Raw genomic sequence first — 25356 nt, 5'->3', positions numbered from 1 at the left:
TTGAATCATCAGTGTTAATCTATCCATTTGTAACTCAGAGAGAGTATTAATGCAACAAATGTTACATTTGTACAATCTCTGAGTTAAATGGACGCAGAGGATTTGACTGTGCAGTAGTTTGGGTTCCTGAGGTGCACTGTTAAAGCTATTAAGGACAAAGGTGTGCGTGCATGCGTGCGTGTTGTTGGTGGGAATAGCAGTTGACCCTCATTGAAGGTTTATTTTTTTAGTATTTGTTATAGAGTATACAGATTACAGATGTGATGTGACAACTAAGTACGATCTAATCTTGGGCATTGTGAGAGAGCTAGAGAACATGTGACAGAACATGTAAGTTGCTGTTCTCACGACTATGATAAATCAGTCTTTATCGGCCCCCATGAGTCAGAGACTGCTGTCTCTCTCTGCTCAGCTGCTCTCAACAGCCTCTGCTACTGACACTGAAACAGCAATTTGTGTGATACAGATATATTTGAGTTGAGAGAAAGCACTTGTTGATATGGCAAGTTTGATTTTAGGCACACAACTAAGTATAAATCAGGCTTAACTCATGTCGCAAGCACCTTGAATTGTTCACAGCTACACAAAATGCAGAGCAGAAAAGAATAATGGTTAGGGCAATGAGCAGTGGGATCATCAACCGCATCTTTTCAGCACAACTCAGGAGAATACATGCTGACAGGAACATGTAAGAAAACCCTGGTCTCTGGGAACAGTTTCGAGGAGAATCCTTGCTCTGCTACCTCCCTCTCTCCCTCCTCTTTTCAGCACTCATCATCGGCTGACCTCCTGTGAACATCCTCTCTTTGGTGTCCCTGCCAAGCTGTGGTGGTACCGCCTCTGTGTATGCTGGGGGGGGGGGGGCAGCCACCTGCTTCCAATTTCTGATACCAGAGAGAGAGGGGGGGGGGCATCCATGATGCCATGTGTCTCTGTCTCTGACACCAAGGCCATGGTGTTGACTGCACACTGCAGGTTGATGATAGCGAGCCTGGACATAACTCAAGCTTGCCTTAAAACACGATAGTGCTGTAGGCACTTGAGGTTTAGCTCTGTGATGGTGGCATTTACCCTTTGCCAGTTAATGACACCCCTGTGTCCCACTCCATTATGCCTCAGACCAAGCATTGCTTTGGTGGAATGACTGAATTCATCAGCGGGAAAGAAGTTAAGGCAACACAGAATAAACGAAAGTATGAAAAGGAGAAATCCCATCTGGTCCTAGCTATTGAAGCCTGCACACTGCACAGTCAAATTCTACAGCATGTGTTTAACTCTGAGAGGGTAGACATGAGAGAGGGATACATTGTACCCTCTCCGAGTTACACATTTGATACTTTTACTGTGTAGTTACAGCGTTTCTTTCATAGTTGTCATGGCTTAAGACTAGATCCTCTCTCATTATCTTACCATAAAAGCACAAAATCTCTGTCTGTCAATCTGTCAGACTCCTCATCCATTTGTCCGCTCTGGGTTGACCAATCGATCTGGACTTGCCTTATTGCCTTATAATGTTCTCACTTCATCACTGGAGTTGTGTTTGTACAATGGTTGTGCACACTTTCTCTTGTCCTCTCTTAATCGGAATGGCTCTTGATAAGCAATCTTATGCTATATAACTCATTATTCTGCTGTGTTTAGACTTCCTGGGTTAATCATCCTGGGTTTGTTAAAATTAATGAAGCATGAATGGCATTCAGGACAAGTTGTGAAAGTAATTATAAAATGCTTTGAATCAGGCTAAAAAGTTAGAGCATCTTGGAAAACTCTGGAAAAGTGCTCTGTGGAAATCCCTGGTCCATTTTCTTCCGTTTATATTGTGTAACTGTGATGTCCTCCATGGCCCATTAGGCAGTATGTGATCTCCTCCATTGATCTGGCTATAAAATCATACATACTAGTGATCCTGGACAACAGGAGACATTTCCTCTGTGTCTGTTTTATTAGTGCATCTGGTCTTGCTATATGCCTTAAATAGAGAGCATGTGAAAGAATTCAAGCAGGTAAGATACTACAGGAGTTCTTGGAGACTGCTTGAAGTCGTTTTCCGAAAGGATCCAGTCTATGAAATGTTCAAAGTCGGATGCATTAAAGCAGTGTTTCTTTTGCCAAAGGCACGCCAATGGGAATGTCAAGGCAGAGCTGTATTCATAGCAAATAGTCGATCTACAAGCTCACATGCTGCGATGCGACACGATGTGAGAACATTTGTGGAGGGAGAAGTAGGGTTGCCAGGTTGAAAGTGGTTTAATTAATGTGATAACTTTTTGTAGACAGTATATTGACGTAATAATGTGTGGTTGACACAAAATCCCAAAGCCAGCATGGAACCACTGCATTAAAGGGCCGGTCATACCAGTATAATTTGGACTTTTTGCCATTAGCACAGATTTCCCTTTTCTTTAACCAGTTTCTCTTAGTTAGAGTTAGAGCATAGTCCAATATGGCATAGAGCATAGAGCAATAGTGAGCTGTAACCATGTGCTAGGTCAGGATATTGATAATAACCTGTCAGCTAGTGTTCCTCTTGCATTGTCCATCATAATGTTCCCGGCATCCTAAGCATGCAGAGTTCGGCAGGCCATCTGTTCTCATGTGGAACAACCCGATGCACCAGACCAGTATAATTATAAATGTCTGTTTCGGTTTTACCTGACAGGAAATTATTTTGTCACAAGAAGCTGGTCAAAATTGGCAATTACCTGCCAATGCAACATATACTTTTGTATACTGTACAGTACAGTAGAAACCAGTACAAGTTTTCTGGTGCAGTATACTATTATTCATAATATTTGAATAATAGTTAGAAGATTGGCATGAAAGATTTTCACACCTAAAATAAATGTGTGTAACATTCATAGTGAGTTTGTCCTCTCCGTGAGAATGGCTCTCCATGGAATATTATAGCTAGAGCCACTAATGTCCCATGACCATGGGACAGTTGTAATGTTTTTGTTTTGGCTGCTGAGTAAAGCCTATTGAGTAAATTACTTAAAAAAGATAAACAGGGAAAAACTGGCCAAATGTGAGGGTTCACAGTTAAGTCACTGTCAGCTGACAGGGGGATGCAACAGGGGTTGACATAATCACCTCTGCTTTTAACACCATTCAAGCCCAACACTTAGAGTAGACCATAATTGGAATGCCTAGTTAACAGATTACAGGATCTTAATTGTGTCAAAGGTACACTGCAGACTGTGTTTTGAATTAATATATAATGGGAACCATGTGGACACAATGAAAACAGGCCCCATTGTTTGCTTTGGTCCTTTTTCCAAAGATGTCTAACAGAAATGTGGAATATGGCCCCTGTGGTGACAACGTTTCAGAAGTGTGGGTGTCTGGGCATGATGTGCTTTGTTTTCATAAGGATCTGCAGCACAGCCCTTTCAATTACCCCTGATAGTATGGTCTATGCTTTGGCTGACAGCCTTCCTTGTTCTTCGTATTAGAGGTTAGAGGTGAAGGTACCCATAAAGCTGTATTAGAGGTTTCAGCCTTCTTTGCCAGACAGAAAAATTACCACTACATTTTAATTCCGACACAGGTCAGGTGTCATGAAGTTACATGAAGTAACATGAAGTTCCATATTGAGCAAGCCATATTGTATTATGACTTGAGACTTGTACATGGTAAACCTTTTGAATACATTACATAGTTATTAAGGATCACCTGAAGGATAACCTGTTGTAGAGATTGCAAACAAACCAAGTACCTTTGGATATAATTTAAATCAATATTAACGATTGCAGTACTGGAGAACTTCCAGCACTCACTGCCAGCTATAATACTACTACTACGACATAATACTACTAACCATTAAACATTTGATTATATGAAATAAGAAATAACCCTTATATAAGCATTCAATCTAAGTTTTTAGATAGCAATATTTAATAACCATCGATGTGCCAAATATTTTTTGTGAGATGGGGAGTCGGGATTGGCTCGTCTGATCTGTTACTGAGAATGTTCTCTGTGGTGTGAGTTCCTGATGTTCCTTTGGGGAACCGGTAAAGCCCAGGCAGATTACCATTCCAACCAAATCTGATGTGCTAAAACTGCAATAACATACTGGTGTTTTTCTGTCCACACGCTATTTCAAGTCACATATGTTCCTGATTCCTGTGTGAGTAGAAATCTGAAGCCAACAGCGATGACACAAGTCACATGAAGTTATATAACATATTTCTGTTGCAAGGTAAGCTCAATTATAATGAGCAATTGAGAAATAATAGTGATTGAGAGTTACTTGCTTTTTAATACAAAAAGAAAAACTAGACCTCGCTGAAACAACAGAGCTTTACGGCACAGTTGAGAAGCAGTTGAACTATTAATCTGGTGTCAGTGAGGTCAGATGTAGAGTTGCTGGCCGGGTCCATTATGCAGATATAGTATATCAAACCATGTATGGCTATCCAGGGTCTGATGAGGTCAGTGTCGTGATCTTCATATATGGAGATTCAGGTGATGATAGTAAGCTCCATCATATGGAGATCCATGTGTTGTACCAATTTGGTTCATTTGCGACTGTGTGACTCACGTCATGGCAACCACACTGGTTATCATGAGACTGTCACAATATGGCCATGTATTCACATTCCCATATATGGGGAAGAGCCCCTGGCGATGTCGTGCCCAGCACTGATGAATAACTACCCCATTTAGACAGATGCCTTCCTGTGCTGGTGCGCCAACATGGACATCAAGTCGGTCACAAGCTGCCATGCAGAGTTGAGGTCACGAGGCATGTCCATATATGGAGGTGTGACCGTGTGACCAACGAACCAACGGGGGAATGCACGTTTTCATAGTAAATGCGACCTATGATCGCAATTATTACATTCTGCATTCCGCAAGACTGCCAGTGACTCTGTGGAGTAAAGTAACCATATGTCAGAGGCCAGACACAACCCCGAAGGTTGTCAGGCAGATACCATGACCCCCCCCCACCCAACACCACCATCACCACTACGTGCTTAGCATTACTATCGGAGGAAGACGCTCATTAGAGCTATAATGGCTGCCATATGGTATAGAAGTTCCTTAAGCAGTCCCTCATCTCTCCATGTGCATTAAGGCACCATTGTTTACCAGGTTAATGCGGCGTGGGGTACTAGGTAATGGTCTGTGTGATTGCCCATGTGCACCCCAGGCTCTACTGTGAGATCCCAGCAGAGAATCACACTTTAGATTAATGAAACTAGTTCGGATTGGTTCTTTCGTCAACAATGATAGTCAATGTGCCCTTGAGCAAGCTACCTAACCTACAACTTCATGTGTAGTATTGTAGCAGCTCAATGTCCACGTCAGGGTATCCGGAGAACTCGCCAGTTTACCAACTCGCCGCCATTTAGTGCATTTTTGTTTTACTTCACCTTCAATTGAATTGAGAGAGAGAGAGGATTGTTGTTTACACGTACGAATGTTAAAAGTTTAAACACCAAAGTACCAAAGCAATGTAATTCATTAGTAAACAATTAACAATTAAACAAAGAAATGGTAGGCCTACTTATCATTGGTATTCACATACTCACCATCATCTAGCTGACCATTTAATTGCACAAAATAATTTGATCACTTTGGAAATGAACTATAACATCTGTGAGTTGGACATACTACACTGATGAAGACAGCATGTTAGCATAACGATGAATACATTGATGAATAATTTTCGGCGTGGCGACTTGGTAAACTGGCGAGTTCTCCCGTATCCCACGTCGGATGGAGAACAAATGGTTCTACTGGCCTGATGAGAAAGTGTGAAACAGTGTGTGTGATTGTGTCTGTTGCTTAGAAAGGATGGAAAAACTCAGCATTTGATTTTTATCGTATATTCAGTATTCAATACTGTATTCAAAGGGTCAATTATATGGAGATTTCTTAATATTAAGCAATTAATCAATTCTGAATTGTCTATTGTAATTGTATATAAAAATACTTTTAGACTCTCATTACTCTTAATCAATTTGGCATTTCATAGCAGTTATTTCATTGCTTTGAGATGCCAAATAGTTTTTTTTGATTGATTGATTGAAATATTTCTTAACAGTTTGCAGAATTACAGTACATTTCAAGCACAAACTCAATACAAAGACTGTTAACTGTGAGTGGACGATCCAATTAAGCATTACACTTGTTTACAAGAGGTCCACCATGTTCAATTCATCAAAACATTTAGAGACGTACAAATAGACTCTTCTATATAGTTAAAGAACAGAACAGGAATTCATCATATGTACCTTCCGTTCAAGAATATCCAAGTCAACAACATCAGGAGTATGAATCTAGAGCTAGCTTTCTGTTTCTCAGTCTGTTTAAGCCATTATCTGTCCTTCACTTTAAACAGATTCCTCAGGCAGAGGCTGTTCCTCAGGGGTCAGCATACTTAACAGTGAATTGGCCGTGGTTTAGCGATACCTTCTGGGAAAGGCCTTTCTAGGTACACTGGGCCAAAGCATTTAGCACTGTTGTACATTTTGTTTCACGAAAGTACAGTATCTATGGTGCCAGGTGCATCGTCTCAGGCATTTGTAAAGATAGTTTAATTGGTTTGATACATTTTGTAGTGTAAGCTTCTTGATCATTCTCCGGATGAATAAAGTATATCTCGATCGATCTACGGTTCTACGAAATATACAATTTCAGATTTTAACGAATGGCTTGCAACATGTTGGTGTGTTTTGGTGATGATAGTTTGATTATTTATTTCACATGGTCCCTGCATACAGAGGTATCACATACTCTGTCAAAATATCTGCTGATCGTTGGAATTTTATATAGGACTGTCTGGCCTGGGAGCATTGTCTGTATCTTCTTCACTCAATAAATCAGCTCTCATCTGAAAGTACACGTGCTTTGGCTTATGTGATGAGTGAGTGGCCTACAGTACCAGGGGTGAAATAGGGTGCATATATAGGGGAGTAGCACCGCGTTTTCATCATCCCTGTGATTTGTTCGTTGCTGACAGCAAAGGAATAACGTTTTATAGATACAGTAACAGAAATGAAACGGGAGAAAAATGTGGCACAGCCACAGAAAGAATATTAAAAAATTGGTAAATAAATAAACTGATTTAACCCATGCGCTGTGAAGGTCCTTTATGAACCGCATTAACCCTGGTGTCACTATTTGTTTGCCAGAAATTATTTACAGGCAGAAACTTTCAGAAATGTTCAAAACTTTCAAAAACGATTCCACGTAGGCCTACAGGTATTTAGGGGTGTGACCAAGTCGGCCATTGCCTTGTAAGTGCAAACAGCACAGGAACATATATAGTTTTAAGTTCCCAAGCCATAAAAAGCATCCTTGTTTGCACCTCCAACACACTCTTGTTATGTCAATTCCTTTCCCCTATTTGCCCATACTATGGTGTGGCATCACTGTAGCTAAAAGAATAGGGCTTAAGTATTTATGCCATGGTGTATATACATTCTTAAGACAAATGGAAAACATTATGTGCTTTGGTGAGGCAGTGCCAGTGCTTCAACTATGTAGTTGAAAAGGTGTAGCTGGCAGCTGGTTCCACACATACAGTACACTGCAGAGAGAGAGAGGGGGGGGGGGAGCTGAGGGTACAGAAGAACATGTGTAGTCTACATTTACAGCCCTATAGCTTCTATCTTGCAGTCTAGTTAGAAAAGACATTTGATTGTGTTTGAGCGAACAACAGCACTGTGTTACAGTCCCCTGTATCAACATCCTCCTGAATAAGGACTTTAATGAGCACGTATTCTTTGCGATAGCCCTGATCAGATAAGGTCCAGGGCCCTGATTGACCATGTCACCTGCTGGAGTTGGGTGTCCATCAGTCAGCTTGAAAACAATTAAACATTTGTCTGCTGTTTATCTCCCGGTGAGATTATTGTTGAAGCTTGATTTTTCTCTCCCTGACAAGTCGTGTATCGGCGTATCGCTTCCTCAGTTGTTCATAAATTACTTCTGATTCAGCCATTCACAAAGTTCAGCCATTCACAAGCACTGTGATTGGAAGTCAATGGGGTCAGATCGGGCTGAAATCTTTCCACAAAGTTTGGAGTCATATGTGTAATAATAGATATAATACTGTAATAATAGATATGTCACAGATGTTAGTTACAGACTTGCCACTTGAAGTTCGAGATCAACCTGTAAGATTGTAAGCAGTGCTGCATAATCCCATATCCACATGATTGACATTGTTTGTAAAGTGTGACAGCACCATTGCACCAACGACGAACAAAGGATGCAAAGGGAAATAGAGAGATGGAAAGAGGAGAGGCCATGGTGAAGCACAATGAAACAGAATCCAGTTTTTTAAGATGACATTGTGGCTTCATGTAATATATTTGCAGCATGAAGGAGCAACAATCCAAGCATTTCCTATTATGACAGTTCTTCATACTGTATGTAGCCCTGGTTATCAAATGTTGCGGAAAAACAAACTAGCAAAATACGTGTTTATTGTTAAGAATCTCGCCAAATGAATCTGAGAGATTATCACCTCTCAGAATCAATGTTTATTGGTTGGTTTAATAAATTGTTATGACGCTGCTATGACAACACACTGTCAACATCCTTGTGGTCAGTAGTGTTACAAGTGCAGATGAGCGCCCAGGCTGTGTTCATTGAATTGTCAGAGCATCTGGACTTTGATGAAGCAGGAAATACATTTCATTCTGGTTTTAGATTGAAACTGCAGCTTGTGGTGGAGATACTGTACAATCAGTTTTGTCCACTGAGTTGCGAATCCTAAGTATTCCACAGTCATTGTTCAACGACCTGTCAGCTGATTCACTTATTGATCTGGAACTGCAATTTCTTATGTCTTTAACATCTGAGAGAAAGAACAACTCATGCATGTACACAGGCGAACGCATGCACGCACGCACGCACACATGCCAGACTTGGACACAACACAAAACAAGGAACACCCCTATTTGAAGATGATTTACATATTAACTTGTGAGGAACATCCATACATTTTTAGCACGCACACGCACGCACGCACGCACGCACGCACGCACGCACACACACACACACACACACACACACACACACACACACACACACACACACACACACACACACACACACACATTCACACACACAGAAGCAGCAGTAGCTGCAACAGAGGTCTGCTGATTTATTTGGTGCTTGCATACTTCTAACAGGCTGGTTCCGCCGGGAGAGGAAGCAAGATGGTCCTTGGTGGGATTGGGACGGTTCTGGGGTAGAGTAGCGTGTGTGTGTGTGTGTGTGTGTGTGTGTGTGTGTGTGTGTGTGTGTGTGTGTGTGTGAGAGAGAGGGGGGGGGGGGGTCAATAACATCTAACGAGGTAAGCAGGCATCAGATGTTTGCCAGTACAGGACATCAGAGCATTCCACAGCTGTCTGCTCACTCACTTACAGCAGTGGTTCTCAAACCTTTTCATTTCAACGACCCCCAGTTTGGAGTGCATTATTAGGCTACGGACCCCCATAACTCTGAAAGTGTACAAATGGGCCCCTCCATTTGGTTCCATTTTGTACACTCTCAGAGTTACAGACCTGAGGGTCCACTTGGTTTCTAACTATCAATCATTTACTGCTACAGCTGGGGACCCCTTGAACCCCGCCAAGGACCCCTGGGGGTCCCTGATCCCACTTTGAGAACCACTGAGTTACAGTACCTGATAGCATTCAGTTGTCAGCATAAATGTTACCAGGGGAAAAACTGTTTGATAAACCGTATATCAAACATATACTGTTTGACATACGGTATATTTACACAATATAATGTTCTTATAGCGATAATAGTGTCCTCCTAGCTACATATGAGTAGCAATGTAAAGTCTAATACCTCCCTTTGGCTGGCAAGTAGATGTCATATAACACTGAGAGATTATCCACAAGCTACAAACCAAGAATCTCCTATGACTTCCAAACATGTACTTGACACAAAGCAGAACCATTTCCAGCAGTGGTTTGTCAATGTGAGGTCCAGGGACCACTAACGGTCCTTCCTTGGGAGGGTTCCAGAGGGTCCCCTGCTAAATGATTGATACTTAGAATAGAAACCAAATGGACCATTATGGGTCTCTAAACCTTATGGGTCCATTATCAGTAAAACATTAATAACTCAGGATTTTACAGTGTATGGTTCGCAGAGACAGAACATCATATCACACGAGGGCCCTTGGCCTAATGCATATCACTTTGCGGGTCCTTGACATTAAAAAGGTTTAGAATCTCTTGTGTACAGAACTATAGAGTAGGATGACTCCATTGAGGTACATGTCCTCCAGCGTGTCAGTGTTGCATTGAATGAAGATGGATGATCCAGATGCCGTTTTAGAGGCCTTTTGAGAGGGATCCAAAGTTCCAAACACGGGTATGAGATGAAAGTTTCAGATTGCAGCCATAATTTAATTTAAATACAATTAGCTTTAATTTAATTTAAATTAAAGCTGCAAGTTAAATGAACTCATTGGATGTTGGTGTGTACTTGGGATATCCACATGTTTTAAAACCTTTGCTTTTAGATACCCAGAGTGGGAATTAAAAAAATTACATCTTTGCTCCATTACATGTTAACGAAATGACGATGACCTTAGTGTTGAGATGCATTATAGAAATGCTACAGATTTTCTTTGATCCTATATATACTGTAATGAAACGTGCGTGCATGCGTGCCTGCCTGCATCATTGTGTATGTTTACACAATGTCCTTCTGCAGCTGGTTATGGGGCTTGTGTGTTAGCTTGCTCGTCATGTGGGTTGCCTGTTTAAAGATGCAATCCATAAGTTGTATGTCCTCTCCAGACAGAGATATGCAAATGTACATCCGGAATTCAAACCCATGGGTCTCCAACATGGTTGACCAAACATGTACCACTCAGAGAGAGTGAATCCCTGCTTGGCCAGGCAAGATATTGGGCTTATGGGCGTCATATGCAGGACTATTTGCCAACCAGGTGCTCACCGCCAATCACGTTTTTGACGTCTATTTTTTATTTGTTTTAGCTCCTATGCACAAAGCTGTGCATAGGAGCTAAAAAAATAAATAGGAGAAGATATTATCTTGTACGGACAAGATAAAATATATTTTGAATGCATGGCCATTCAGGGGCTCTGTACGTATCACTAGGGTTGACTGTTGATATTATTCCAACCTCACTTTTCAAATATATATTGTAGTATATAGTGGAAATAGTCCTCTCAGCTGTGACTGTGTGCTAATAATAATCTTTATTGTCCCGAAGGATATTTGTCTTCACAATCTGTTCAACAGTTCAACACCCACATCAAAACAACACAGAGCACATAACACCAAGACAGTACAAAAAAACAAAACATGAGGTCCCCACAAGCTGTGTACAGAACCATCCTATCGGCGGGGCAGTTTGTTTAATGCCGCGATGGCTGAGGGGACAAAACTCCTACTAAAACGGACCTTTTTCCATGGCAAGGTTCTGTATCTTTGTCCAGATGGCATGAGGTTAAAGAAACGATACAGAGGGTGGTCAGTGTCATTTGATATCGAGAGTGCTAGTCGTGTGATGGCGTTATTGTTCATATCAGAAAGTGTGGGTGTAGGAAGTCCGATGATTTTGGAAGCAATACGGGTGATACTGAAAAGTTTGTTCCTGTTAGGCATGGACAGTATGGTGTAGAAACATGCAGAACAGTACAACAGAACAGGTTGAATAATGCTTTTGTACAATAATAGCAGAAGATGAGGAGCAACAGATAATGATCTTAGTTTTCGGATTACATGGAGTCTTTGCTGAAAGCGTGACTGGATAGATGTAATGTGTTGATCAAACCTGAGTCTATTGTCCAGTGTGAGTCCAAGATATGTGAAACTGTCTACCTGTTCTATTGTTTTACCATTAATGAGGAGTGGGTTAAGTCCAGTGTGGGTTGTTGTTTCAATGACCAGTTCTTTTGTTTTGACCACATTCAACTCTAGATAGTTGTCAGTGCACCACTGTGTGAAATGAGAAATGGTATTCTGATAGACCGTAATAGAGTTATTGTCATGGAGCAGTCCGAGAATGGCAGTGTCATCAGAGTATTTAAAGTATGTGATGTTAGTGGGTGAGGGGCTGATACAGTCATTTGTGTACAGAGTGTAGAGGAAGGGGCTGAGGACACAGCCTTGAGGGGCCCCTGTGTTGGTGATGGCAGTTGATGAAAATGCTAGATACTTTAAAGCATGCTATTCCTTTTAACACATTCCCCGCCGAAAAACGTAACCTACATTAACCATTAGTCTTGGCAGTTATGTTAATTAAGTTGTATACATGTTTTGATCCGATCTAGTCGAAAGGCTACTCACATTAGCTTCGGATGGATCTGTTGTTAGCCATAACACTGGACTGCGCCAACTTGATTTGCGCATGCACCCACGTACGCACGCTTCAGTCACTTTAATCTCAAATTCCCCGTCCATTTCTGGTCAAACAACGCTTATTGCACAGAGCATAGTGGTCGCTGTAATTGCGCCGGCCTGTACTTCTCATCGGCTAGTGAGAGATCAACACCTAATCCGACAACACACACACCATTCAGTCAACATCCGGTTCTGGTCGCGGTGTTTTGGATCTTCAAAATAAGGGTTGAACGGAGGAAAATCCTGACATATAGTAATCATTCTTTAATGAATCCTGGTGGCCAAACGGTTTGTTGTTTTTATCAGGATGGGGGACAATTATTTTAGCACGTCTGGTCACCGTAGTTCAACTGTGTTTGCCCATGGCTGGTTTGGTTTAACTTGTATTTTGTCAGTTAGGAGTGTTGCTTTGGCCAGCAACAATCATGTTTCATCATGTGCGTCTTTGACCTTTGGCGTGCCCCAGGGTTAAATCCTGAGTACATTTATTTTTTCTCTGGATATGCTTCCCCTTGGTGTCCTAATTTGACATTTTCAGTGCATTTCCTATCATTGTTGTGTGGATAATATATTTGATACTTGATACACAGTTGTACTTTTCGTTTAAACCAAATTACCTTAGTAAGCATCAGTCTCACAAGACTGACTGAATGTCTTATAAATTCCTTCAGTTTCAGTCCAGACAAAACTGAGATCCTTGTCATAGGTCCTGAGAGCATCTCTCAAATATTTTTGATAGTCCCTGTTGGTCCCTTAGCAGTTAATGTGAAACAGAGTCTTCCTTGACCATCAAGTGAACTTAGAGATACATGTGAAGAAAGTGATTCAGTATTGTTTCTTTTAATTACAAAATATTGCAAAAATCAAACCCACACTGACTGCTCAAGATCACACACACACACACACACACACACACACACACACACACACACACACACACACACACACACACACACACACACACACACACACACACACACACACACACACACACTGTCAATGTCAATGTCATTTTCTTTCCCAAACAATTCCCCATGGTGGTGGAATCAGAATCCTGCTTCCAGGTGGAGGTTATGATATATGACTCCTCTATTACGGCTGCATCTGCAAATTATTTCCCTGGCTGCATTTCTCAACATCCCACCTGGCCTATCACATGACCTATACACTGTGTTATATTTTTCATTGGGCTTGGTTAAACGTTCTTCTGCAAATAATCCAACATTGTAAAATATAATTGGTTTCATATCATATGCACTGTCTTCATGGTTTATGAATACCGGTATACAATTTACAATTTAGGCATTTAGCAGACGCTCTTAATCCAGAGCGATTTACATTAAGCATTGTTTTTTAATATAGAATATATTTAATAGTACCTAAGAGGGTCATCCTGTCCGGTGATGTGAGAAAGCTATAATATGGTTCATTTCATGACCCAGAACTAGAAGCACGTTGCTTTGATGACTTCAACCACTCTGTTGGTGTTGGACGGGAGTCAGTGCACATCTAATGACATCTTCATTTGTTTGTTTGTTTGTGCTTCTGGTTATTTTTAAGTCCAACGCAAAGCGCTAATTACTACACTTTAAATTGACTGCAGACAGCAAATAATCTTTATTCTCCTCCCTTGAGCTGTCTGTTTTACAAACCACAGGGATGGATTTCTGGCTATGCATGTGGGTTATGTCAGTAGGACGGCTTACTGTACTGTACTGTACTGTACAGTCGTCGTAGGCAAATCCCTCACGTCCCTCAAATGACGTTAAATGCCATAGCTAAATCTTTTCTTGATGATTTGGTTCAAGAGTCAGCTTACTAAAGAGTCATCACTTTAGAAAAGCCATTCAACTGACCCCAGTATTGTGGCCGTAAGTTGCTGATTGTCAGCTTAGGACAAGAGTTGACTGATGGCTTTCAATTAATTACGTCACAGTTGAAATTGTGTTACAGTACTTGCCTGGCTAAACTGGCTTGATTGTGAGTCAAGTCATTTCAATAATGAAGCTTTCGGTCTACTGACCTTCTTCAGGCACTCTACTCTTACTCCAAAATATTAATATTATGGTGAGATTAATGGTTGCATTTGTACATATTAAGGAGCTGTGGCATTGGGACTTCATGCTGGAAATCACTAATACATCAGCCTGAGGATTAGAGCCAGACCATTACAGTATATCGGGTAGGCCAATGTATAGGCCACTATTTGATGTTTTTGACAACATCTGTATCTGTAATTATGCAGCCACTGTGTCACGATTTCTTACCATTTTCAACATACGTAACTAATTTTTGCTTAGTTGTAAAATTTAACTTTTTGACAGAATATTGGTCAAAATATCCGTAATCGGACTCTCCAGAATTGGGTCGGCATCAGATGCAAAACTCTGGCATCATTCCTCTACTGATCGTCTACTGAACATAACAGGTGCCTCCCACAAATGGATATGTTCTAGCATGTCTTCACAGTGACTGAATGGATCTTTTACCTCTCATACGGTGTCTTCTGTCCAGTTAGCCTTTTGATAATGATGACGAGACACTTCGAGCTGATATTGGGACCTCATTAGGGCTCACAGAACCAGAGGGATCAAAGTGGTTAATGTGTACGGGGTCTCATATCGCCTCTCTATGAGTTAATGACAAGTATTTGTTTTGGGGATGGGGGCAGGGGTCTTGGGATCACCCCTGGTAAAGTGGAATGTGCTAAACCCACATGGTGGCCTGCTGGCCTACATGGAGACCAGGACACAGGCCCCAGAGGAGTATAGCTCAACGTTTGCACCATGTTGTTTACAAGTGGCGCAGAATTCACCTTGTGCCTGTGTGCGCGTGTCTGAAATTGTGACCTCTATTTGGACCCCAAATAAAAAATAACAATAACCTGTCATTGCCTGAGAACATCCAAAGTGCTGACCTATTCTTCCTCCATCCCAGTTGAACCAGATCACTCTGCTTGCCCTTAGAAACCAAGCGTGGGTGTGGCCTGACATGGCAACACGGCGACCCATCCTTGGTTTCTGAGGTCATGTGGGATCCTGCAGGCTAAACTGAAGGCCACAATACACCAACGGCATTTGGCATGTAGATGACAAACTGTTTTCTGTTTTGGGAATATTGATTAACATCGGTTTGCCTCTCCCTAGGGAGAAACAACAGATATAAAATGTATGGATTGTCTCTTGTCGTGGATTATTCCTCACATTGTTTGATATACCGACGTAGTCTGATAGACTGACATTGAGTCCTTGATTATAAAGCACTGACAGGAAAAATGCAAGCAATTGTATGTACTAGTGAATAATGGTACATTTAAGAACAGTGGCCTCATGGCTATGGTTAGAGTGTCTGCCCTAAGATTGGGAGATCAGGGGTTCAATCCCGAATCATACCATAGATAGATGATAAATGGTACCGAATGCGTGCCTGCTTGGCACTCAACCTCAAGGCTTGGATTGGGGTCCCTGCGACATGCAGCAAGCTGCCTCACGCTGTGCACATGAGATAGGCTCCTCCTGACAACATAGCCCAGGAACCGTTGGTTTCCAAGTCTTCCTACTTAGTTAGCGCACATAATTATATATGATTAAAAAAAATCCCAGCTTCAAAATTTGTTAAGGCACAGCCTTGCCTATAGCCTTACATAAATGTCATTTCTCAGTCTTAGTTTCTCATCTCCATCTTCGTACAGTGGCGCTGTCTTTACAAAATCAGCCGCAAGCAGTTCTGTATGTGTGTGCGTGTGTGTGCGTGCGTGCGTGCGTGCGTGCGTGCGTGCGTGTGTGCGTGCGTGTGTACTCTATATGTCTGCAACTGTGTGCTCATCCATGTGTTTTTGTACGCTCGTGCATGTGTTGCAGCAGAGAGATGGGGAATCATGCATTTTATCTGAGCAGCAGTTGCTGACTATATTTCATGGAGTTTTCTGCTGTTTGGAATGCCATGTGAGTTACTGTTGCAGGATGGATGTTTCCCGTGCACTTGGCCAGAGAAACATCAGAACATGAACACAGGGGAGAGCTGGATGTAAATTCACTGAATGCTTCAGCAGCTTTGAGCCACTTACAGTATCTACCCCCACCACACACACACACACACACACACACACACACACACACACACACACACACACACTCACACACTCACACACTCACACACTCACACACACACACACACACTCAGAATTGATTTTCAACCGTTCATCACAATGACCTTGGAGAATATGGCCCTGATATAGCTTATATTTTTGGGTTGCATTTTGGTGGATGAACTTTGTATTAAACTTTGAATAAATTCTTGAACACACAACCGGGACGAACATTCAGCAAAAATAGCAGATCTACAATCTTTTTGTGAGCTTGTAGTATGGAAAAAAATTACACCTGTGTGAACTGAGCGGTGCAACTATGCTGAACCCATTTTTGATACCCGTACCCGCCCCGACCGTCAATCATCAGTTCCGCAACCCGCCCGTTACCCGTGATTTATATAAAACTCGAAACCAGATCCGTCCCGTCCGTCAAAAAATGTACCCGGCCGTTACCCGCCCCGTTACCCGTTCGTAGAGCTCTATCATTGACTTTATTTCATCCAACACTGCATGTGGTGGTGGTGGTGGTGGTGGTGGGCGGCGGCAGTGCTTTGCACACGGAACGGAAGACATGTAGTTGACTGAGGCTACTGCTGCTTATTATCACAACATAAAGTTATATCATGATTTCAACCTAAATGGCATATTGGCATAATATATCAACAAGGAGAGGATGATAAAAAAAAGATTAGCCTGTCCTGATGAGTCGACCGTCTTGATCCAAGCAAGGCTGTTTCAAACACGGTCATCACTCATCAGGCTAATCTTTTTAACTTTATTTACACTTAGACAGAGTGACGCATTAGGAATTAGGCCAACATTACCTGGGTTAGCTTTACAGCTTGTGTTGAATGTTGGCATTATAATCCCTTGGTGTTTCTTCAGCGTGAGCGAACGGAAATATAGGCTACAGGAGTACAGGCTGCAGAATGGTGATAAAAAAATAAACTCCACACGTGAAATGCTACGATAAGGAAGCAAGGATTCTGCCGTGATGTCACTGCTATGCAACAAGGAAGTAGCACAGGGAAGCACAGCAGCAGAAACAAGCAGGGCTTGTGTGAAGAGAGAACATGAGTGGAAATGGCTAAATAACACTGATCGTTTTGTAGCTTTGTAGCTGCAGTTGAAGCCAGCTCAACTTGGATTGTAGCTTTGTATCTGTCTGTGTGAACACAGCATAAGAGATAGCATTATGATGATTGAATATGATGCAAGACAGTTCTAAGTGAAATGCAGACTCTAATCGTTAGTGTGGTAATGATCAGGTTTCCTTTTTGCCATAGGCAGCAGCAGTGGTTAGACTGAACACTGTAATTGTCTTTTTACATCCTGATGCTGTACATAGAACTTGATTTGTCATGTGGTCTCAATCTGCACAAACAAGCAGCGAAACTGCTCATGGCATGGCCTGTTTTCATCTTCCCATTCTATATTCTACTCTCTCTCTCTCTCTCTCTCTCTCTCTCTCTCTCTCTCTCTCTCTCTCTCTCTCTCTCTACAAGCAACTCTAGCCATGTTGTCAGGGTCATAGGTTTAGCAAAAAAGAAGTTATATTTGAATCTTTCAACAGACGAGACTCTCCTCTGTGACCCTGCAAAGGAATGCAACATCAGATACTGGAAAGCTCCACTATCCGGGGATACAGAACAAGCTGAACATATCGATAAATATAATTTCAGCCATTAAGATGATTGTTAGAATGTTTGGTGTGTGTAATGCGGGGCAGATTGAGGTTGGAGGACAGGGCTGCACGGCGCTAGGTTCCGTGAGGCTGTCCGTGCGTTGTGGCGTTGTGAGGAGGCGCTCTAGGCGAGCAGCTGTCTTGCTCTATGCTAGGGAAGGGACAGACTGACAGACAGCGGTTCTTGAATTTAATAATGATGATAGATCCATACAAATCTGCTGGTGCAAAAACTGCCCATGGCGGATTTCCAGTGATATAGTCTGGCCACATACAAGGCTAGTCTATAAGAGGGTTGGTGTGTGTGTGTGTGTGTGTGTGTGTGTGTGTGTGTGTGTGTGTGAGACTGTGTGTGTGTGTGTGTGTGTGCGTGCACACGTATTTGCGCATGTGTGCGTGCGTGCGTGTGTTTGTCTGGAGCCAATCTTGTAAACTGCTGGAACCGATCAGTGCCAAATGTGTTGTGGGAATGCTTTGCCAAGATGATCAATGTCTCACTCACTTTGTCACATGCTACCAGCAGGGAAAATAAGTACCTCCATGCATTTTTCACATATTTTTTGGAAATATAAACTTTAAAATGTAGGCTATATTGGGGCGACTTAAATTTGACTGCTGAAATTGTGCTTCAACTTTCCTTTGATACCTCTATAAAACTACTAACAACAATGTCCATACATGAATGTTTCTCCATGATCAAAAAAAAAAAAAAAAAACACACACACACACACACACACACACACACACACACACACACACACACACACACACACACACACACACACACACACACACACACACAGCCATATTGTGGTCTCTAACTATTACAGCTTCTTCAGCTTGATCATATTAGTATAGTGTTTGTGTCGTTCAATGTATATTCTTTGGTGGTGATGCACTAGCTCATTCGTAAACAATGTTCATTATAGTAACAAGACGAGGAGAGCCTGCAGGCCTGTTGCTGGAGCACTAGTAAACAACGGACCAAGCTGGAAACCATTTGAGTGTTGAACTAAAAAGAAAGAAACATCGAAGGAAAGCATAGAGTTTTTTATTGACATACCTGTTTAGATTTAGATGCAGATTAATGATTGCAATAGACTAATGAGTCATGACTTTAAGTACAAGCAATTGACTGATGGGGTTTAGTTTAGATTTGACTACCCTGGATATAAAATATACCTTAACTCTTGGATTGGGTGGTGTAATGTGTGACCATTGTCACACATTTAACTTTAACCTTAGCTTGGCTAGACTGGTACATTGGCTATTGGCTATAGACTCAAACATACGACAATGTTGTGAGACAGCAAAGATCTACAATGTGCGATGTGAAAATTACTTTAGTAAAGAGAGAGAGAGAGACAGAGAGAGAGAGAGAGAGAGAGAGACACACAGAGAGAGAGAAGGGTGTTACACAGAGAGAGGGGAATCTTCAGCAGAATCGAATTAGATTGGAAAGCATACAGCCCTCACTTTTGATTTGATCTGAGCGTTTTGCTGAACATACATTAATAACACTGACCTCTCCTTTCAGATGTCGATGAATGTGAGGTGAATGAAGGCGTCCAGATCTGTGAAGGCTACTGTTGCAACACCATTGGCAGCTTCTACTGCAAATGTCCTGAGGGCACCAGACTAGGGCCGGACGGCAGAGCTTGTCAGGGTAAGATGAAGATCTGGATGTGAACAAATTAAATAAAATATATTTACTACAATTGTGCACTTTTTGCCTGCAAAAGATAGAAATGTGTCGTTGCTTGCACATACTGTACATAGGTCTGCTACTTAAAGGGGGTACATTAAAAACAGAGAAAGGTTGTACTGTATGTTTAAGTGCATTGTAAATAACCTGGCATACCTAGAGGCTTTCCTGCCCAGCTAGAGCTTCCTGTGGGAAGTGCTGAATGGGAGAAGTTACTTGAACTAACTTGAATGTTTGAATCTCGTCAAGGAGTTAAACTTCCAAGTACATTCCCTTATTTTATTTTATTTTTAAGTTGTGCAACCACTTCATTACGGAGCTTTGTGTGTCTCTGGCTGGCTGGCTGGCTGGCTGGCTGGGTCTGTCCCTGGTGTCCCTGGTGTCATTGTTGTGCAGCCTAACACACACATACATATTAACTGTATATATGATGATTTCAGGTGTGACAGTACAGTACAGTACAGTACAGTACAGTACAGTACAGTACAGTACAGGGACCCCCACACAGTAACTCTGTCATTTCTCGACCATTTCGGACGCGGGGCGGCTCGCCAGGACCGGGCCGGAACCCTGGGCACGTTCCTGCGGGTCTGGAAGTTCCGGGGACCCCCACACCACTTAGTTCACACGGGTGTGATTTTCACAAATAAGACACCAAACATCCTGTGCTGTAAATTAATATGCATTAAATGAACATGGCGCCTCACAAAAATATATTTTACAATATCTTTAAATTTTATTTCTGCTAAGCAGCAAGCTATATATGCTTAGATGACTTCTATTTATATTACGATAAATTTGCGTGACTGTAAAGACGAAACGGAAGTGGGGAGGAGGCTTTATATTTTACTCACACCATGGGTTCCCACAGAAGATTAACAATGGAATTACTATAGTGGGTTTTAATAAGATCAGTAGAAAACAAAGCAAAGTCTTATGGCTTCAGCATTTTCAGGCAAGATATTAATGGGTGTAATTTATGTTGTACAACAACCCGTAAAACTGTCTTTAACTATAGCCCTTATTTTTGCATGAATCAATAACGCTATGATAAATGATTGCGAACAAACTGATTGTGATCTAATTTCTGGGTTTTAGGACCTCAAACTGTAGCAGCCTATACATTCATACTATAATGATTCTTTGCTTTAATTATCTCACGATTGCTCTGAATCACAGCCTCTCTAGCTACGCTGTCTAGCCTCACTGAATCTTAAATCTCTAGCCTAGGCTGTAAAAGATCTGAGCAGTCAGCAGACCACACAGGCTGGGATAGCTTTCTAATAATCTCTTAGACAAGCATCTCCTGTGACTGACCAGTAATTTGGGCTCATCTGCTCAGATATTAAGTTCTACAGAACTTACAGGTGTGAACAGGTGTCCATGATCATGGATGGATTCCTGATACGGGATGTGGTTCACTTTTAGTGGACCAGAACATGGTGGAATGTGGGGTTTTTCTTTATGAACCTGAGAAAAACTAAATGGAACAGTGGAATTTCTTAGGCCCTCAGAATGATACTCTACCCTTGAAAGGGGGATTGTGAGACCACTTCCCTCAACATCTGGGGGTCCACTGAGGTACATTTGACCACTTGCAGACAAAAACATAATCAAATGGTTTCAAATTCATGTAAATGTAGTGCATTATTTATTTTAGTTTGTCCATGGAAGATGAGATTGATCAGACACCCCAGACATATTTGCTATTTTTAAACGGCTCAAAATACCTTCAAGTATTAATTTGTCCAGGTCTAGCCTACTCTAAATGCTTGTTCAGCAGCTCAGTTTAGGGTCAGGTGGTGTCATACGATACCATTCACACTGCATGGCCTCAGACGACAAAATACCCCCCCCCCCCCCCCCACCCATAATTCCAAAACACCACCCCCACACATAGTACCACAGACCCAAATTCACCCAGTATTGAAAGGCCGCCATTGTGTTCCCCATTGAAATCTTCTCAGACGAAGGCTGCTTTTGAGTATATTAACCTCATCAAACATCCCCTACATCTAGGATCTTGTATGCATTATATTCCCCCCACATCAGAGCTGGGCCCCATGACTTCATGAATATGCGAACGTCCACGGGGGGTTGTGTAGTAGAGATCCCTTATTTTAGTCAGTCAGCTGTCTAAAGGAATTGTGGATGATTTTCTGGTTCCTCTAACTAACCTGATCATATTAATCTGTTCCTGGGACTATGAAAGGGCTTCTTCTATTGGTGAGTCCCACTAACTAACCCACTCCCCCCTCCTGCGTGCAATCCCTGTTATTGGTGGCATGATAATTTAAAAAGTATTGAGGTCATTTTGGAGGGGCTGTTCCCACGAATGCATGAGAACCCCCCCCCCCCCCATTCCTCAATTCCTACCAAACGTGTGTGCACGGACACATCGTGTGTGTGCTCGGATGGACAGGCATGGGCAAAAGAGATGAAAATTACAGCCACTCTATTACTTGGGATGCTATTCAACGTCTGAGCAACAGCCTCAAATGTTATAACAGTGCGTTCTTGAACTAGTGTGTGTGTGTGTGTGTCTGTGTGTGTGTGTTGTGCGTGTGTGCGTGCGTGCGTGTGTGTATTAGCCAAAAATAGCAGATCTACAAGCTCACACAATGCGTCGCAACACAACTAATTTGACTTATGGTGTAAATGGAAAAAAGTTACCAAAGTACGTACAGTTGTAACTCAAGTCCAGTTAATGACATTTGCTGAGCACATTCCCCAGGGGAGGAACCATAATAACCATTTGAGTGACCCCACAACTGTTACTCTAATGCCACCTTCAGGTCAAAATGTCAACTTTGCATACAGGAATGCTCATTTTCTACTTGACAGGTTGTAGGAGCCTACTCATTTTGATGACCCAATGGCCTTAAACTCCAAAACGTGTTTTCATGTTTTAAAGGGATTTTGGATCTCGCCCTTGCTGGTTATCTATTTATCTGCACTAGGGTGCTCAAGCTCAAAGGATGGCAATGCCAGTTGATTTGGACAATTTTGGTTGACGTTTTTTTTTACACCGGAGAAATAGCAGATCTACATTAATCTTAATGTATGTGTTTGTGTGTGTCTGCGCGCGTGCGTGCGTGTGTGTGTGTGCTGTAGATGTGAATGAGTGTGAAGAAATCAATGGAGGGTGTCAGCAGACGTGTGTCAACACACCAGGCTCTCATCACTGCGAATGCAGCCATGGCTTCCGCATGCACAGCGATGGACGGACCTGCATTGGTGAGCACTAAACCTCTTTCCCCTCACACACCCACACAACTTGAATGCTGCAGGAGTTTGCCAACTTCACAGGAAAGTTGAAGAAAGAGTGCTGTGTATGTGGTGTAGGAAGTGAGTGAAACATTTATCGTTGGCCTGGACCGGCCTAGCGGTCCAGGCACCTAGGCTGGTAATCTCGATGACCTTAGAGATACTAGTATGTACCTTTAAAAGTACAATAATATAATACACATACAGTGTTGAATAGATAACATATTTCAGGATTGCGCTTAGTAATTAAATAAGAAAACAATGAAAGATTAAACAGATTTGGTACCAGAGAGCCATTTCTTTCTTTCATATTCGGGGAATAAAAAACACATTTTATTACATTTTTTAATTGTGTGGCTGATTTACATGCAGTAATAGCTAAAGGGGGGGGGGTGCAGGCATTAACATCCTTCTGTTGTGATACAGACCAGACACGTTTAAATGCATCATTTCACATACTGTAGGCTTGCAAGAGATTTTCCTGGACTGAGCTAGAGCTAGCCCTCTGTATTGCACAAAGCTAGCCCTCTGCAATCGTATACTGTCAGCTATTGACGTCTTTCTCACAATTGAACTACGTTAAATAGTTTTACGTTAACTAATTAAAAGCTTTCTGCTAATGTAAATTCAATATACTCAGCTCCTCAACAATACTAACCAATCAATTGTTTTTTTCTCCACTACAACAACAATGTAGACTTTACTACGGCTATGCTGGATTTCAGTTTTGTATTTTTGCTCACATGGCGAGAACATCTGGTGCCTGTAAGTCCACAGGAAACCTGACCGCTGAAACTGTTACTTTTCAGGAAATGGAAAAAAATAAGCTGTGCTAGTTCCAATGTAGTTGTTATTTAGTCACAAGTCTTGTTAATAGTTTACTTTGTTTCAATATTTATAAAACGTAATGATATACTTAAAATTGTATAACCTGGCATCCCTGTTAGCCGAAAATGTTCCAACATTAAAAGAAATGCAAAAATATTCATTCAAAAGATGAAATATGGAGATGCAAGGTTTCTGCCTGACATCGACAATATATTTCCCCATGATTTCATCAGCGGATGATGAAGCAAAGGTTGTCTTGGATCACTTCCATGGTCACCTCCATGATTCACTCTATAATATCTCTGTTTGCTGACTGTTGGTTTCAAGCTCTGTGGTTTACTGTATGGTTGGGTGTATGGTTGGTTTTCATAATTGTATCTGCTGAAGTCATCATTGTTAAAACCCAGGCGCTCTCTTTCACTTTTATGGCCAGTCTGTGTCATCATGTCTGTATTTAGAGCACCCATAGGCGCAGGGCTGACTTCCTTATTCGGCACATCGTTAAATCACAGGAGAATGACTTGGCTGGAAAGCGCATTAGAAAGTAATCAGGGGTAACCACTGGAATGGGCTCACTATCATTTTCCAGTTTCCAGCCGTTACCCGACTGCTTTCCTTAATCACATGGCCACTGAGCTCGAGGTGTGAAAACCATTCCAGGGTGCCAACAATTCAATTCTATTTGTCCCCTTTTGTGCATTAGGCATTACACCGTTACTTATATAACTGAGAGTATTAGAGGTGGAACTGGGGGCCATGATAATCAAAATTGTGTGTGTGTGTGTGTGTGAGCTTTTACACGGTGTACTGTGTAGTAAGCTTTTGTGAATATTTTGTGTATTCATTATGAGGGTACATTTTCATTCATAATTTGTTTGTGAGATGTGGGTTCTGTCACTTGCTAAAGTAGTTTTTCTTTTGTGTTTATTTGTCTTGTGCTACACAGCGGTGAACTCCTGTTCGGTGAAGAATGGTGGTTGCGAGCATAAGTGTGTGGACATGGGAAATGATCACTACAAGTGTGAATGTCGGAAGACTTACCAGCTGAAGAGAGACGGCAAACACTGTCAATGTAATTCATCTACCGACAGGAACTTCTCATTGATAATCAAATATACATTTTCACGTGACGTATAAAGGGAGTGTCTTTGTATGACGAAAACAATTTGAGCTAGTATTACTTGCTCAAGCAGAGCGTGCAAGTGCTGCATTCTGCTGGGTATGTATGTCGGTGTTGTCCACCGGCCAATGGGTATGTATGTATGTTGGTGTCCTCCACCGGCCATACCCATTGGCCGGTGGACATTCTCATTTATTTTTCAAAGTTGTATATAAAGGGTGTAGAACATTAGAACAGCAATTCTAGTAGACATTGGTTAATAGCATTGTGCCATGAACGCTCAGATATCATGGCGCGCTCTGCTTGTA

At 41.8% G+C, this 25356-nt stretch overlaps 1 protein-coding gene across 1 annotated transcript in view; it reads left to right on the top strand.

The window, feature by feature from the left end:
• Positions 1 to 25356, top strand: part of egfem1 (EGF-like and EMI domain containing 1) — an 81811-nt gene that overhangs the window by 6591 nt on the left and 49864 nt on the right. The window contains exons 5-7 of the mRNA XM_080771961.1: positions 19666 to 19794; positions 22948 to 23070; positions 24875 to 25000. Of these exons, the coding sequence (XP_080628087.1) occupies positions 19666 to 19794; positions 22948 to 23070; positions 24875 to 25000 (378 nt within the window). The remainder of the gene's footprint in view (positions 1 to 19665; positions 19795 to 22947; positions 23071 to 24874; positions 25001 to 25356) is intronic.

This window comes from Protomyctophum bolini, assembly GCF_963924005.1.
Source record: "Protomyctophum bolini genome assembly, chromosome: 9".
In the NCBI taxonomy this organism is placed as follows: domain Eukaryota; kingdom Metazoa; phylum Chordata; class Actinopteri; order Myctophiformes; family Myctophidae; genus Protomyctophum; species Protomyctophum bolini.
Note: the sequence above shows the minus strand (reverse complement) of the source record. Positions and strands in the feature narration are given on the sequence as shown.